This window comes from Cibotium barometz, chromosome 13 (assembly GCF_041138505.1).
Source record: "Cibotium barometz isolate CiBa-2024 chromosome 13, ASM4113850v1, whole genome shotgun sequence".
Lineage (NCBI taxonomy): Eukaryota > Viridiplantae > Streptophyta > Polypodiopsida > Cyatheales > Cibotiaceae > Cibotium > Cibotium barometz.
The window spans coordinates 3,014,152-3,030,700 of NC_141058.1; the positions used below are offsets into that span (position 1 = coordinate 3,014,152).

Genomic DNA, 16,549 nt, shown 5'->3' on the forward strand with positions numbered 1-16,549 from the left:
AAGATCATTTGTTGATCACATGTACTATCGGATGTTTTCATTTTACTTTTTCTTTCAGTTTTCCATGGCTCAGTATATCCATGGTACCATTGTATTACTTTTGGTCTCATAGACCCTTGGGGTCTTCCGTAGACGTTAATATAACTTTCTTTCTTTCTTTCTCTCTCTCCCTCCCCTCTCTCAAGCTCTCTATATCTACTATCTAGGCTCTCTCTCTCTCTCTCTCTCTCTCTCGTCTCAAGCTCTCTCTCTCTTTGGCAATTAGGTCCGGACTCCACAGGAAAGGAAAAGCATGAGGCTTTTGCCTTATATACCACCATGGGCGAGAAACCTTCCGGTAATTCCGGGTCATGGAAATGGACGAGGGCAATGTGCTTAGTGAGGGAAGTTTTGGGTTGGCCACTGATGATGGGAGCGCATTCCTTCCCCTAGTGATTCATCCGAGGAGGAGGACTAGATCTAGTCTAGACATTTTTGTACTTAGTGTTGTGACTAGTCATACTATTGCAAGCCGTGAGCCATGGCTCTTATTTACGGCATGCCGCACATATATGTTCACCATTCATGTCTCTTTGTACTAATGTTTTAACTTGTTTCTAGAATCTAGTTTATGATAACTTCTCTAGACTTCCCATCTCTAAATGTGTACAAATATCTATTTTTCAAGTGTTTTTTAAAGTGGACTGTGCCTCAATTGAACTTATTTTTCAAAATGTAAAAGTTCCGTACCAGTACCGTTTTTTCATTCCTTCGTTTCGTACTTGACAACTATGCCCAACACTACAGTATCCACAAAGGAAGGCCAAAAAACTTCAGGTGTCATTATTGAGAATCTGTAGTGCAATTAATACAAGCACAACAGATTTAAGTCCTCTGAAGTGTAGTGTGCATGGCCACAAAACCAGCTTACCCACCAAACACTTGACAAGAATACACAGACTCCTTCATGGCCCTGCTTTTGTAGCTGAAAACCAGCATCTTATAATTGAATGAGCACCCAGAGGGCAACATTTTTTACACATTACATCATGTACACACATGTTCACTGCTATGGAAGCAGGCCTGTATATTGAAAGAACCCCAAGATTACAGAGGATTCAAGGATATTTGAGTAGTGGTTTCTCATCTGTTTCTTCGCTGCTTAGTATTTGTTTAACTATGAGTTCCACTGACTCCATGTCTGTCAAGATAGTACTGTGTGTTTTACCTTCCAATCTTATAACCTTAAATTTCTGACCTTTTACAGCATTCCATTGATCTGCAACAGCAGAAAGGCTGCACAGGTTGACGGTTCCATCTCCATCTCCATTGACCAGTTTTGGTTGCTCATCAAAACCGTTTTTCCCATAGACAAGCTTTTGAGGAGTATCAATCCCGCTACTGAAGACCAATGTTACAGGAATGCGAGGAGCTTCAAGGCTAGTTGTAAGAGGTGGAATGCGAGAATTATACAAGGAAACACCTTCAGAATACCCTATGTCAACTAGAAACTTCGGTATATCAAAGGCCGAATAAGTCTCTTGTTTAGTTGACACCAACTTCTGGTCTCCAAAGACAGCAGGAACTGGAAGAAGCCATAAATTGCTCTCAGAACTTCTTTGCTCCGACCGTAGCACTAATGGATTGATGAAAGGTGCCCCTTCTGCATATCCTGATGCATAGGTCCTCATATTCTGGACAGTTCCACCCCAGGGTGCCGACACTGGTATGAAATGTCCTACATACTTCTGACGCCAAGAAAGTGTTTGCTGGTTCAAGAAATGGAGTGCCCAAAGGCCTCCTAAACTATGAGACAGTAGGACCACTGGCTGTTCTCCATTACTCACATATGCTTCCTCTATAAGTTTTCTCAAATCCACTAGGAAAGAAGCTGCAACAGGTGCTGCATACTTGCCAGGTGCATACCGAAAATCATACGGTGCTCCAAATAAAGATTTTCCATCAACATACCCCTGGGCTTCCAATGCTGTCACCAAAACTGCCATATATACTGACAGTTTTCTACAAACATGAAAATTATATCAAAAAAATCGAAGCCTGCAAAGGGAATGCATTGTGTTTTGCAATAGATCAAACAAACCACCATAGTGAAAACTCAGACCAATAGAACTTCAGGTTCTATGTGAGCCATTACCCATTATATTTGAATTTTGGTTGCTTCTAATTCTAGTTGCCTTTTCACACTTCCTTTCTTTGACTGCTTAGTGCTCCTACTTGGGTCTTCTCATTGGGAGAATCTAACTAGAGCCATGGAAGCTATTTTGGGTGTGAGAAGCCAGAAGGTTACACACTTCTTTTGGCTGATAGCCCATGATGAAATTCCTGTCAATCAATGGAGATCAATGACAATTTCAGCTCCTAATTGTCCCCAGAAACACTGCACCATCTGTGACACACCTCACCTATGTACACACCTCTGGGCGTTGTGCGAAGGCTGCAGCAGCATATTCTGGCCATGCAGGTGCCACATGGCAGTGGCAGGCACATGTGAGTCCGGCAGGCAGGGGCAAGTCGGTTAAGCCTGAAATGGTTGTGGGTGTCATGGGAAGGAGGCCGACCAGCACATTAGTGCATATATATATGCGAATTGGAAAATCGTCAATTTCATTTCCAATTCTCAATGCTAGTCTCCCTGCAGAGTGTTTCTCTCAGAGCGTGGGCTGGCCAAGGGGATCTTCAACGATGTTGGGCTACGAGTTGTTACTAACATGGGTGCTTGTAGAAGCGGTTTATGAATTGATTGATTGCAATTAGCACCTAATCAAAGACTTAAAACCAATGCACAACATTTGCATTTTGATTTTTTTGCCAACCACCTTGGTTCTCTAGCTCCCCTTATCTCTAGAGTGGTTTTTTTCACCTATTTATACATTAGATTCCTATTGTTGTTATTGCACCCATGATTTCTATTTCCAAAATTGCTAAAATAGCTAGTGCCTCTTAGATGATGATGATGATCTACCTCTATCTCCACCTATATCGAGTATAGAAGGCCTACTCATGTGAATTTCCAGAGGATAAACACCCATTATTCATTTGCTCAGAGCAATCAATTCCTGAAAGTCAAGAAAGTTATCTTGAACTCTAATGGAGATTTGAAATGGGTTGTATTCCTTAGAGTTCTCTTGAAATGGGTTGTATTCCTTGGACTCCAATGGAGATTTGAAACGGGTTGTTTCCTTGCCAAGACCATTCATCTCCTCTCACTGAGGGATAAACCCAATATTCATCTCCTCACAGATGAGGAGAGCAATCAATTCATGAAAATCAATAAAGTTCTCTTGAACTCCAATGGAGATTTGAAATGGGTTGTATTCCTTGCCAAGACTATTCATGTAAATTTTGAGAGGAATATTCATCTCCTCACAGATGAGGAGAGTAATCAATTCCTAAAAATCAAGAAAGTTCTCTCAAACTCTAAAGTCTTCATGCGTAGAAAGAGATGACCCTAATCTACCATGTATTAATGAAGTATATACAACACTGAATAGAGATACTCAATGGTAGCACTAGCACTGCTCTTGAATTCTCAATGACTCAATGATAACTAACTTGTAACGGGCCTTTCTAAGGGCTGTGGCTAGCTTATCTTCAACAAATTACGGGCAAAACCTTGAGAAAATTTGAAAATAAACATAAGAGAGAGAAGACACCACACTAGGGGTCGGAATAGCCTTGGGCCCACCCCCCCTCTCCAAGTTATATTACATAACACCTCTTGGAGGAGTCTTTGAGTACAAGTTCTTAGAGCTATGGAGCTCTCTTGTCTCAACAATGAGAGAATATAGTTCTTGCCCCAAAAGCACTTGGGAAAAGCGCTTAAAAACTAACTTATAGCCCAAAAAGCATCTTTTTAATAATAAAAGCTCTCCTCTTTTTAGTTTTTAAAAAGCTTTTAATCCTTTGCTTTCCAAAAGCTGGTCGCATCATTCCAAGCCTGTAAGGTTGCCGTGCACTGCTATCCTGCCACGTCGACTTTTTGAAGTGTAACACGCGAAAGCTCTGAGAGTCTTCTTTCAGCCCTAAACACTCTTAGAAACCATCTGATGCAAAACGCAGATATAGAGAGGGAGTAGAGAGAGAGAGAGAGGTTGGAAATTCAGTATATTCATATGGTACAAAAAGGTACCCTACATCTACAGCCCGAGGCTGCCTTCATGAAAAGGTGTATATCACCAAAACAAATCCTAGTCTAAGACCCAACTCAAAGGAGTTGAATGAATAACACAATGAGCAAACTGCCTATTTATAGGCTTCTTGGACTTCATGGAGTGCTGGCCGACCAGCAGTCGGCCAGCCGATTGGACATATCATCCACTTAAGTGATGCGCCTGTAGCCGCCTTGGTTCTGATTCAGCCGACAGCTCCTGCTCTTCTCTGGTACAGCTGATAAGGATCCAAGTCCAACACTGGCTCCAAACTGTAGCTTGCTCCTAACTCTGGTCTTTTTCTGGCTGCCCCTTCTGGACTAGCTCCAGAGAATGTCCATGGCATTTTCATGCACATGACATGAAGGCAGCCATGGGCTAGCCAAGAATGTACCTTTTTGTACTATAGAATATACCGAATACTCAGCTATCTCTCTCTTTCTTCTCTCCATCTCTTACTTGCGTTTGCATCAGGTTGTTCCAAGATGGTATTTACGGCTAAAAGAAGACTCCTAGAGCTTCCGCATGTGACATTGGTATCAGAGCTTCAGGCTGGTTTTGAGATATTGTTGTTGCCGATGTCGCATCCACCCTTACTGCATCACACATGGATGAAACCATCGCTCGTGTCTTGATCTTTTGGTGGTGTGGGGACCAAGCAACATTGTTTCAGCATCAATCTAAGCAAGGCTAAACATTGATTAAGTCCAAGATGAATGTGCACAGGTCCAAGGTATAGGAAAGTGCACAGGTACGAGGCCCAAGGGAAGAAACACAAGACATGGAAGAAATTCCCAGGAGGTTGATTGGTGGTGTTCCACAAGACGCAAGGGGAATGGCGGTCCTGTGAGTCGGATGCCACTTAGGGCACACCAAGAAAGGCTTTTAGGCAACGGTTCCAAGGGAGGATGATCCTCCAAGGGGTGGAGTGAGAGTGCCAGACTCAATACTCGGGAAAAGAAGACCAGAGAAAGTGTTCAGGGAGAGGATGTTGGAAATAATCCAAACATAAAGCCAAGATTAAAGCCCAAGGTTCAAAGGTTATTATCCATGTAACTTTAGCATTGTAAAAGGCACAAGATACTAGCCAAAGAAGTGAAAAGAGGGCACCCTCCTCTGTAGAGAATCAAGGAGAAAAATGAGGGCAGTGCCCACCTACATTCACTCCACCTCTCCTACAATCACTCCACCTCTCCACATTCCTCTCCATCTCTCCTAAAATCAAGCCACCTCTCCTATATTCAAGGATGTACTCTTGGCCTATAAAAAGGCACCTTCGGGAATGAGAAATCAGTTCATGTGTTTTGATTCATACCCTCTTCATGCTTGTGTGATTAGTTTAATCTCATCTTAATCATCCACTAGTAATGGTATATATATGCTTTTATCCACCATAAATACATCATTATTTCCATTTTCTTTCATGGGATCAGAGCTCCATATCCATGCCCAGCATGTCTTAGCCCATCATCAAGTGTTTTATTCACCTCATTAGCCCATAATCATAATTATAAGCACTAATCTTCTCTCTTCTCCATAGCCAAGCTGCACCCCCAGCTGAAGAAAGCATCCATGCTCCTAAACCCCTTCACCATTCATCAAACCCTTTGAGGGGGCTCATCATCAGGTCAGGGCGATCTCCATCGCCAGCTCACAGGGTCTACATCGTGTGCAGGCCGACGTATACTGTGTTTCCCCCAAATCCAGTCAGAATCTCTTCAAACGTTAAATACACGCTACTCCAACCAAATCAGAGCTCAAGAGAACATTCCTAAGGGTTTTCCAATGCTGCGAACACGCCTGTGTGGTCAAAATCACGTAAAATCGTCACCAGCAACCAGTTTCAGCTCTGTGGTACTCACAGAAAGTAGTTTTGGTAATCTTAAGATTAAGCATTGATTATTATTGCTAATCTTGAGTTTATTGTGCTTAAAGTAATGCTAACCCACTGCTAAATCTTGCCCTAGCTCCACATTGAAAAAATCCTAAGGCATCATTGAGATTTTGGTGCACAAAGTTACATCATTTTCACATGCTCATTTTTTAGTGTTTTAGGGTTTTGAACTTCATTGTACTTGCCTGATCTCATTAAGGGGAGATTTAAGGAGTAATAAGCTCATGCTTTAGTATGATGTACCAACCCATTGCATATCATCATCATCATGTATATCACTACATGCTTACACTTCATGCAAGTGAGCTAGACACTGCCATTGCTTTCATGCAATCAGTAAGACCTCTCACATCTCTCATGGCACTCTTCATTGATGAAAATGTACTTCGTGCATCATGGTCATTGAGGCAACCATTGGCCTTCAAGTTCCATCTTGGAAACAATGGATTTGGGCTCTCAATAGCCTTCATGTTTATCATGGAAATATTGATCATGCTTGTGCAAATGATACAAGCACACTTTACCATGAACCCAATTGAGAACTTCATCAAACAAAGAGGAGAAGAAGCAAAGGAGAGGAGCCATCGACAAGCTCTTCAAAGCTACATCAAGAACAAAGAAGAAGATGAGCCACCTCATCAAGAAGAATCTGCTCCAAAGGATCATCATTCAAGAAGAAACCAACCTTGCTCAAGTGTGTGAAGATGTAGATGACTCTTATGCCTTTTAAAGCATTATCTAAGTCATATTTGGCTATGCCTTATGTTTGTGGGAACACTAGTTGTTGAGTAAGCCTTGTTGTGTCGTTAGCTTTAACTCTTTATTGTGTATACCCACTTGTTGTTAATCCATACCTTGAAGTTTGTAAGAGAAGAGTACACACACCCTATGTTGTGCTTAAGGGGGGACTCTTATCTCAATGTATCAAGGAGAATTTGTTGTTAGGCAAAGTCAGTCATAAGTCATTGTGTTCATGTTTGGCTTATAGGGGGGTGTTGGAAATAATCCAAACATAAAGCCAAGATTAAAGCCCAAGGTTCAAAGGTTATTATCCATGTAACTTCAGCATTGTAAAAGGCACAAGATTCTAGCCAAAGAGGTGAAAAGCGGGCGCCTCCTTTGTAGAGAATCAAGGAGAAAAATGAGGGCAATGCCCACCTACATTCACTCCACCTCTCCTATAATCACTCCACCTCTCCACATTCCTCTCCACCTCTCCTAAAATCAAGCCACCTCTCTTATATTCAAGGATGTGCTCTTGGCCTATAAAAAGGCGCCTTTGGGAATGAGAAATCCGTTCATGTGTTTTGATTCATACACTCTTCATGCTTGTGTGATTAGCTTAATCTCATCTTAATCATATTCTTAATCATCCACTAGTAATGGCATACATATGCTTTGATCCACCATAAATACATCATTATTTTCATTTTCTTTCAGAGGACATGAAGGGACAGGGGACATGATGGAACAGACGCATAGATCTTCATCAGAGTTGGAGTAGATTTGGAGATCGGGCAGGGTTTTCAGTGAAAAAGGTTGCCAGGAAGGGAAGGATGAGAGGTTTGGGACTCCAGGAATGGACAATGGGATGATGACAATCATCCAAGGATAGAAGTTGGAATCCCGTCATTAAGTTTAGTAGAGGGGGATATCATGTGTAAGACATGTGCAGGCAAGGCTGACCCTTGAGGGGCAACAAATAAAAGATAGGATTAGAAGTAGATTTTGGAGCATATATTACGGTGTGGACAGGGAAAGTCTTGTGGAGGATTTATGAGGCTGTTGGCCAGCGCATGACAAAGAGTAAGACCAGTCAGTTGTGCAACAAGTTGGCATTAATTTGTCCAAGACCTGGCTGACAGCAAGTCGGCCAGTCCACCAGGTTTTCCAAAGCCTATTTAAGGCAATTCTTGCTCATCGTTTAGGTGATTCAGTCCTTCCTTGGACTGGGTCATAGATTTAGGAGTAGCTTAGGTGTTTTCTACCTTTTCAAGGCAGCGTACGGGCTGCAAGATTTGTACATCCTTTTTGTACTACACTGAATACTCAGCTATCTCTCTCTCTCTTCTCTATCTTCTGTATGCGTTTGCATCAAGCATGTGTTTAGGGCTGAAAGAAGACTCCCAAAGCTTCTGCATGTGACAGGCATGGTCTTGTGGCATCCAATGCCTATCCCCATTGTGTACCGAATTCCTCGAAATCCACATACGTGTGCTTCATATCATCTAGTCCCGTACCAACAAGGCCTAGTCTAGTGTTCTGAATCAGAGTCACTGTTCCCTTCTTGCTCAAAGCATCGACCACTAGATTGACCTTTCTAGGAAGGTATTCGATCGATCATGCCACCAAATTGCTGGAAAATTTGGCTCCAACGGTATTGATGGCCACTCCACTGTGCAGTTGGCATTGTGTGAATCTAGTGAAATGCCTAATGGTCAGTGTGAACCTCAAATTCTCGCCCATAAAAGAAAAGCTTCCAATATTTCAGAGCTTGAATTACTGCTAGGAGTTTTTGATCATGGATAGAGTAATTCTTTTCTGCGGGTAGTAACTTACGAGACATATAATCATTCTGTTGTAAAACAATTCCAATCGTGATGTTACTCGCATTAGTGATTACTTGGAACGGCTCGTCCCACGAGGCCAGCGGTAGACAAGGAGCTTCTGGCAAAGCCACCTTGAGGTTCTTGAATGCCGGATCCGCTGCCCTCTAGTCTTGACACCCTTTAGCAGATTTGACTTATCAATGTGGGTGGAATATGATTGGCTTATGCCCACAAAGGATCGGATATTGTAAGCTGTCTATGGTAGCTCCCAATTGACTATCTTGGCCACCTTGGCCAAGTCAAGCCTCAGCATTGATTATGTATCCAAGGTAATGAACCTTGGTCAGATAAAACTTTGACTTCTTCTCATTGACATAGAGCTCACTGCTTTCCAGCAACTTCAAAACTTTCACTGCATCAATGTCATGCTACTCAATCATAGCTGAGAACATAAGTATATTATCCAAAAATATAAACACACACTTTCGAATCAAGTCTCAAAATATCCGCATCCTCATGTGGTTGAATGTGGTTGGGGCATTCATCAAGCCAAAAGGCATGACCACAAATTCATAGTGGACCCGTTCCGTATATGGAAGGCTGTCTTCTCAACAACCCGAACCTGGTGGTACCCACTTTTCAAATCTAGTTTCGAGAGCACCTTGGCTCCATTCAGCCTATCTAAGATGTAATCTATTTGAGACATTGGGAACTTGCTTTTTACAAGCAGCTTATTGAGAACACGATAATCTACACACAATTAGGAATAACCATCCTTTTTCCTCACAAACACGATCGAGGCTGCCACATGGCGACACACTAGCGTGTATAAAGCCATTCTGCAATAACTCTTGGAGTTGGCGGTCCAACTCCGATTACATTGCCTTGTACATGTGGTATGGAACCTTGCTCGGGGGATCCAAACCTAGGAGGAGATCTATTTTGTGGTCCAGAGTTAGGGAGGGAGATTGCCTTGAAGAAAAATCTTTTGGAACTCGTCATGGAGAGCTTGGTACATCTCGAAAGCACTGGTCCACTGTCTGGGCAGTCTGGATATAAATCATTGCAAATTGTGCGTCTTTCCATATTTCTCGTTCAACTTGCATGTGGCTTATGAGAGAAAAGTTTGGGATCCATAGCTCACACTTAATGACTACTAGGGCTTTGGACACTTTTCGGGTAATCTGAAAAGTGTTCCTGTCCCAATCACGTTACCACACCCTCCGTGTTGCCGTTGTCAAACAAGACGACGACTCTCTAGCCACCTATCCAGCTAAACATCTTGAGCAATTCGTTATGCTCATACTCCTGGTCTTGGGCACTCTTCTACTCATCTTCGAGCTCCCAACTAGACCGAAGAACTGGGATCCGAAAAACTAGGGATGACCGCTAGGGTCTGTGTCGGGGACGGGAAGTCGTAGAGGCTGGGGTGGTAGTGTATGGAGTGGTAGTCTTCTTTGGACAATCCCTAGAAATGTGCCCTTTTGTATGAAAAAAGAAACACCTACCCTCCTCCTTCTTGTACTGAGTTGTCTCTTCTAAACTTAGTTTCCCACCGGTCTTGCCTCCCTGAGCTTTCTGGTCTGGAGTAAGCTTGTACGCATTAGTCGAGTTTTTGGAGCCAGAGGCTCCCGTGCTCTATCCTAGGGAGGATCCTGTTTGGTTCAGGACTTTTTTCCCCGAGGCAGGTGCCTTGGGAGTGGAAGGCTCGAAAGTCTTGGGCTTTCTGCCATTGAACTTCATCTCAACACTTTGCACAAGTGAGAGTGCATCCTTGAAGGTGGCTAGCTGAAACATACGCACCTCCCACTAGGATTGTGTGTCAAGGCCATAAAGGAACTGCTCTTTCTTGCAAACATCAGTTCGAGATTTTGTTGGCAAACTGTAGAACTGGTTGCGCGTTTTGACACGCCCCCCTGAACTCGTCTTCGAGTCGCTCAAGGTAATGAGGTGGTAGAAACCGCCACTTAAGATCTAAGACAAACTCGTCCTAGACATAAGCTGCCATATCTAATCTGGTGTGGGCATGAGCCCACTGAGTCCACCATGGAATGGCCTTGCCCTCTAAATACCAATTAGCCAAGATCACTTTGTTAGTATCATTTTTTCTTACAGTAGCAAAATAAGCTTAAAATTGATGCAACTGGGAATAAAGGCTCGTAGGATCGAGTTTATCATTATTCTTACTGAGGTTCATCCTCTCGGGAGGATGACTCAAGGAAGAAGGTGGTGTTGCTCTTGCGTCTAAAGCCGCATGAAATCTTTCGTGCTCCACGCGTTGCCTGGCGTCTTCTTGTGTAGAAGCATAGGATGCTGCCGCACGGTCTTCCGTCAATTGAATCTCCAATACTAGCATCTGCAACTCGAGTATCGAACTCGTTACTCGGCTACGGTAGTAACCCTCCAGAGGGGTTATTCGAAAGAGGATCTACTACCAGGTTTTGGGAAAGAGAAGGAGAGAGAGGAGGAGACGGAGAAAAAGGGGTTGGAGTACGGGTTCTTTCTTCCAGGGCCAAGATCAGCGCCTTCTACTCTTCCAACTTGGTGCTCTGGTTTGCGATTGCTCGCATCATCGTTTGGCATTCTCTCTCTTCGTCGAAGCTCGCCATAATGGGAATATGCACTTCCTTTCCCGGAACGCAATAAAACCATCCGCTATGAGTGTGGAAGACTCTCTAGAGGCTAAAAACCATTCTAGGGACAGGAGTCACACCAAAAGGGGTGGTCCTCCGGAGTCTAGAAACCAAGCACACAAGCGCAAAAAAAAAATCTTTTTTTTCTGGTTTTCTGGCTGAATCTTACATGTGGAAGCTTGATGGGTAGAATCGGTAACTTCAATGGACAGAATTCAGCAATCTTTCATGACGAAGATAACGCACAAGATAGAGAGACAAGTGCAAAAAGAGAGAGAGAGAGAGAGAGAGAGAGAGAGAGAGAGGGAGTCGGACATAGTATTGGGTCCCGAATACCCTCTGTAGGGCCCCCACCACGAATGGTGTATTTTCTTTATTAGAATGATGCAAATCTATAAACAATATTCGAGTTCTTGACCTTTCACTTTCACCTTGGCTGAGAGCTTTCCCCTTGGCTGTCTTGGCTCCTTGGAAGACTCCCCTTTGGTGCTTTCCAGAGCAATGTATGAGGCCACTTTTGGGGGGACCAGACCTAGGAGCAGAGAATTGGAGGAGGATCAAGAGGTTACAGGTGATGACATTCTCATGTATGATCAGGGGAGAGTCTTATGTGCCACATGATATTGTCTTAGCACAGTTTGGGGCAACCCCCTCCCTCTTCCAGCCTATCACCTACATTTATCACATATATACACTGGATGGTGGCTGCAGAGGGGCATGGTCGCTCTTGGTATTCTCGGGTTGTTCATTGGTTTGATTCACACGGCCTTTAGATGGACCTCACCCCCCACCCTTTTAGCCTCAGCCCCCTGCATTTGGATCCCTCCCGGTTAGAGATCAATCATCTTTCCAGCTGGATTTCACAAGACTCTATACAAGCTGGGACCTGGGTGTCTCCATTTGAGTTTCCCACAACGGAGAATGGGTTCATTGAGAGCCCCGGATACCTCCATAGACACATGTCAGATGCCATGAGGATTACCATTGGCCGGCTAAGGGTATCATCTCATCGTAGCTGATTTAAGCTAAGGGTATGATCACATCGTAACTGATTGAATGGGCGTGATCTGTCCACCATCGACCAACGATTAAATGGGCGTGATCTGTCCACCATCAACCAACGACATGACTAGTAGTGAATGTGAGTGGCATGATCACATAAGATGCAGACTTTGGGGGGATGGCATCCTACCCACCCAAAAGTAAGTGTTAAGGGCATATGCATCTTAGTACTGACATCTCTTAGATTGCACCACTTAAACATAGAAAATTTGACTCAATTAAAATAGAGGGGAGAAGGGACAGTGCGGGGAGTCAGAACCTGAAAGAAGGGTCCACGTAAGCCATGCCCTTGGTGGAGCCAAAGTAAGGCACTCGCGAGTCCACACCGGGCGCATTTTCGCAAGTTTTCGTGTCCGGGTTGTAGACGAGGCTTATTCTTTCGGCAAAGCAGGGGGTGAAGGGGGGAAGGATGCCCGGCACGTCCAGCCACAGCCGGAAGTAGCCCTCGTCCTTCTTGTTTGACCACCACCAGTGGCCTGTACGGCACAGCAGGCTTCCTGGTCTGTAGGCATCCGTGAGCTTCACTTCTAGGTGGTTTCCCCCTGCGCCCGGGATAATGACCACTGGAGGCAGGCTCCCGTGTGGCTCGAAGACGCCATACGCACAGTGGTGGTGCAACGTTGCACTGACCCATACGCTCATTGTTTTGCATGGACGGCACCACCCACCTGTATTTTATGTGGAAAGCCAATTTGCTCTCTAACAATTACAGGTAGAATATATGCACCTAAATATTTTTTTTGCCTTTCCATTAAATATATTCTACCATATTTTAAAGAATAAGAGTGTTTTTCTAAGGTTTTATTTTAGTATGTAATGATTAATGCTTTAAAAAGTCAAATGACTCTCCATATGCTTTCTATTTGCATGCATTCATCCCTCCATGTCCTCTCTATTTACTGGCAATGAAATCATGACCCCCCATATGCTTTCTATTTGCATGCATTCACCCATATGCTTTCTATTTCCATTGATTCACCCATACCCTTTCTATTTAAGGTCTCACAATTCTCTATAAAAGGCCATTAAGGGCTCATTTGACAAGTAAAGGGAGGGAGAGAGAAGGAAGAGAGGGAGGGGGTAGCCGTGGGGGAACTCATGCCTAAGGTTGTATTCATTAAATGCCACGTCAGTGGCATTTAATTAATAAAGTACAAAAAAAGTCTGAATATACAATACAAAAAATAAGGCACCGAAATCTTTTTTTTCCAGGAGAGCACTTTAATTAATTAATAGATATAGGTATATTCAAGGATAAGTATTTTAATTACGTGGATATATTCCAAGGTTGGACAATGTCGAGGCTCTTTTTGGCAACATATCTTGCTTAATTTTCTTTCTGTGGTAATATGTGTACGTGTCTCCACCAAGATGTTTGTACGTGGCAGCTTTTAGGGTGGAAATGCGATGCAGCTTTTCTCTCTTTCTTCTTCCAAACGGTGCATGTTGTCGCCCTAGGGTGACACCACCTGAAGGTCCCTCGTGCGTATGCAACATGCTTACTGCCAAGAGGAAAGCGAGATCCTTAGGACCTTTGTTTCTTGCATGTTTTTACAAGCATAGAACTATGTGTTAGATTGGTTGTCTATGTTGAACAACCATGAAGGTTTCCCACATAACTGATTACATAGGCTTGTGTGTTAAACAAACACGAAACTCTTCCAGAGAAGTAATTACATATTGTTTTTTATCGTCTCAGCCGACTGTCCCAATATGAAAGGCAAGAAGGCATGTTCGCATTGGAGATGGGAGGAATACTAAACCACCTTCACTTCCAAATGATGGTTTCTTTGATGGCACCTTCCCTAATAAGTATGGCAAGTTGATTAAATGTTATATGCAATGGGACTTTTTCAAACCTGAAGGACAGTTTTGGTGATGTGTAGAGGCTTGCGGCAAATCGGCATGCACACTTTGAAGGTATGCTCGGTTACTGCATGAAGGATCCACATAAAAGCTTTTTTGCCACCACAACTTTTCGTCTGAAGAAATAACTTGTGGCCGGCAATTGTATGCTCTGTATGGTTAAGAAGATCAGAAGAATAAGGTGTGCATGTCCCGGTGAATCTGTTCGAGCGTGCATATGTGTTCATGGAGAATTACATACCCAATAAATTTGGTGCGCACTCCAAAATACTTTGCTTTGAATGATATGTATAGAAAAATATTACACTGTTGCATCATGGATCATCCTTAAAACATGTAATGGTATGGATAGAAAACGAGCTTCATCTCCAAAATACTTTGCTTCGAATGATATGTATAGAAAAATATTACACTATTGCATCATGGATCATCCTTAAAACATGTAATGGTATGGATAGAAAACGAGCTTCATCGATTTGGAAAGTGATGAAAATCCTGTGCTTGACACAATGCACTGACATTGACAGTGTTTTTTACATGGACATACCCCCAAGAAGGTATTTCCATGCAAATACGCAAGAAGACAACCATGCAAGTGATCATGACTGTGATGCAATGCACTGACATTGAAAGTATTTTTTACATGGACATGCCCATAAGAAGATATTTCAATGCAAATACGCAAGAAGATATTTCAATGCAAATACGCAAGAAGAAAACCATCCAAGGGATCATGATAGTGATGAACACAATGAGACAGGTAGTCGACAGAATCCAATAATAGTCGATGCTGAAGAAGAGCCTGCCGTCGTGGAAGAGGAGTGCAGCAATAACTATATGTCTGTGCGGCAATAAACTACAAAGTTTAAGGAAGCAATTATGAACGGAGAGGATTATTGCCTCTTTCTCTTGCCACTAGAAAATTTGTTGGGTTGCCAAAGGAGGACGCTTGCTTTTTTTGAAGTAGCTATTGTGTTATGTACTGCTTTAATTTGTCTTGTTGTCCATCTGGAGTACTTCGAAATATCATGTAAATGATTGTTGTGTGTTTGCAAGCAATGTGAGTTGGATTTTTGTAAATGTTATACCATGTCAAGGATTTGCTCCTTTTAATGTATGGTTATAACCCACGTGAGTGGCATTAATTAATATGCAGCCCAAAAAGAGTGAATATGCACCCCAAAAAGACATACATATTTTATTGGAAACACATAATTAGTATGTGTACATATATAAATGTATATGTATTATAACCGCGTTTTGATGTGGGTATAGAGTAGGAGTATTTTCTCTCCATCGAATATTATCAGAAGTAGGTGACCCTTGCGTTATTGCAGCATGAAGTTTTTACTTGTATGAATATGTGCATATATGCAATTGCGTGCATATGTGTATGCATCTATGCATGTGTATGATTGTGCAAGGGTGTGGGAGTGAGTGTGTGCATGCATGTCTATGTTTGTGTGTATGTGTATTTATATACACCTATGTGTATTTGTGTACATGTGTACATGTATGTGTGCTTCTCTCACATAGATGTGTGTGTATGTGTGCATACATTTGCGTACATGTGTGTACACGTGTGTATGTGTACGTACATTTGTGTACAAGTGTGTGTATGTGTGCATACATGTGTCTATGTGTACAAGTGTGTGTATGTGTGCATACATGTGTCTATGTGTGCCTCTGTCAAATAGATGCATATCTATGTGTATCTCCCTCACATGCATTCTCTGTATGTCTCTGATGTCATGTGCACAGACACACAACCCTCTCACACACATACACTACATGCACTCTCCCTCTTCTCACACCCGTCTTGCATACACTCTCACACACATATAAACTCTCTCTCTCTCTCTCTCTCACACACACACACACACACACACACACACACTTAATATAATATTATTATATATTTACGATATATATTTTTATTTATTAATTATATATTTATATTATATTATTGTGTATATTTATATATTAGATTATATTATATATATGTACATATATATATATATTATTATATTATTATATATTTACTATATATATATTATATATATCTTTAATTTTCTTATTTATACTTGTGTAGATTTTGAACTTGTTCCTATCCCACCTATAGTTTCCTTCTCTTTTACATTATTTCAGTAGTCCAGGCACCGATTCCAGTAATTATTAAATTTTGTGATCTCCTAAGTCTTCTGGACTCAACCTTCTGTGAGCTATCTTGATACTAGACACTAAGAAATCCATAGGCACCACTACCTCTAGACCATACATGATGCTAAAAGGCGTGAGGCCAGTTGTGTTCTTGTAGGCCATCCTAAAAGCTCATAATGCAGAGTGCAGTTTGCTATCCCAATCAATTTGTTTTCATTCACTGTTTAGATTAGAAAT

General features: G+C 42.3%; 1 protein-coding gene across 1 annotated transcript; it reads right to left on the reverse strand.

Moving 5' to 3' along the window:
- Positions 1–810: 810 nt before the first annotated feature.
- Positions 811–12,954, reverse strand: LOC147632276 (lecithin-cholesterol acyltransferase-like 1). Its single transcript, XM_086807084.1, has 2 exons — positions 12,546–12,954; positions 811–2,001 (listed from the first exon to the last, which is right to left on the reverse strand). The coding sequence occupies exons 1-2, from the start codon at positions 12,926–12,928 to the stop codon at positions 1,098–1,100; spliced, it is 1,287 nt and encodes a 428-aa protein (XP_086663210.1). The 5' UTR covers positions 12,929–12,954; the 3' UTR covers positions 811–1,097.
- Between the last annotated feature and the right edge of the window lie 3,595 nt (positions 12,955–16,549).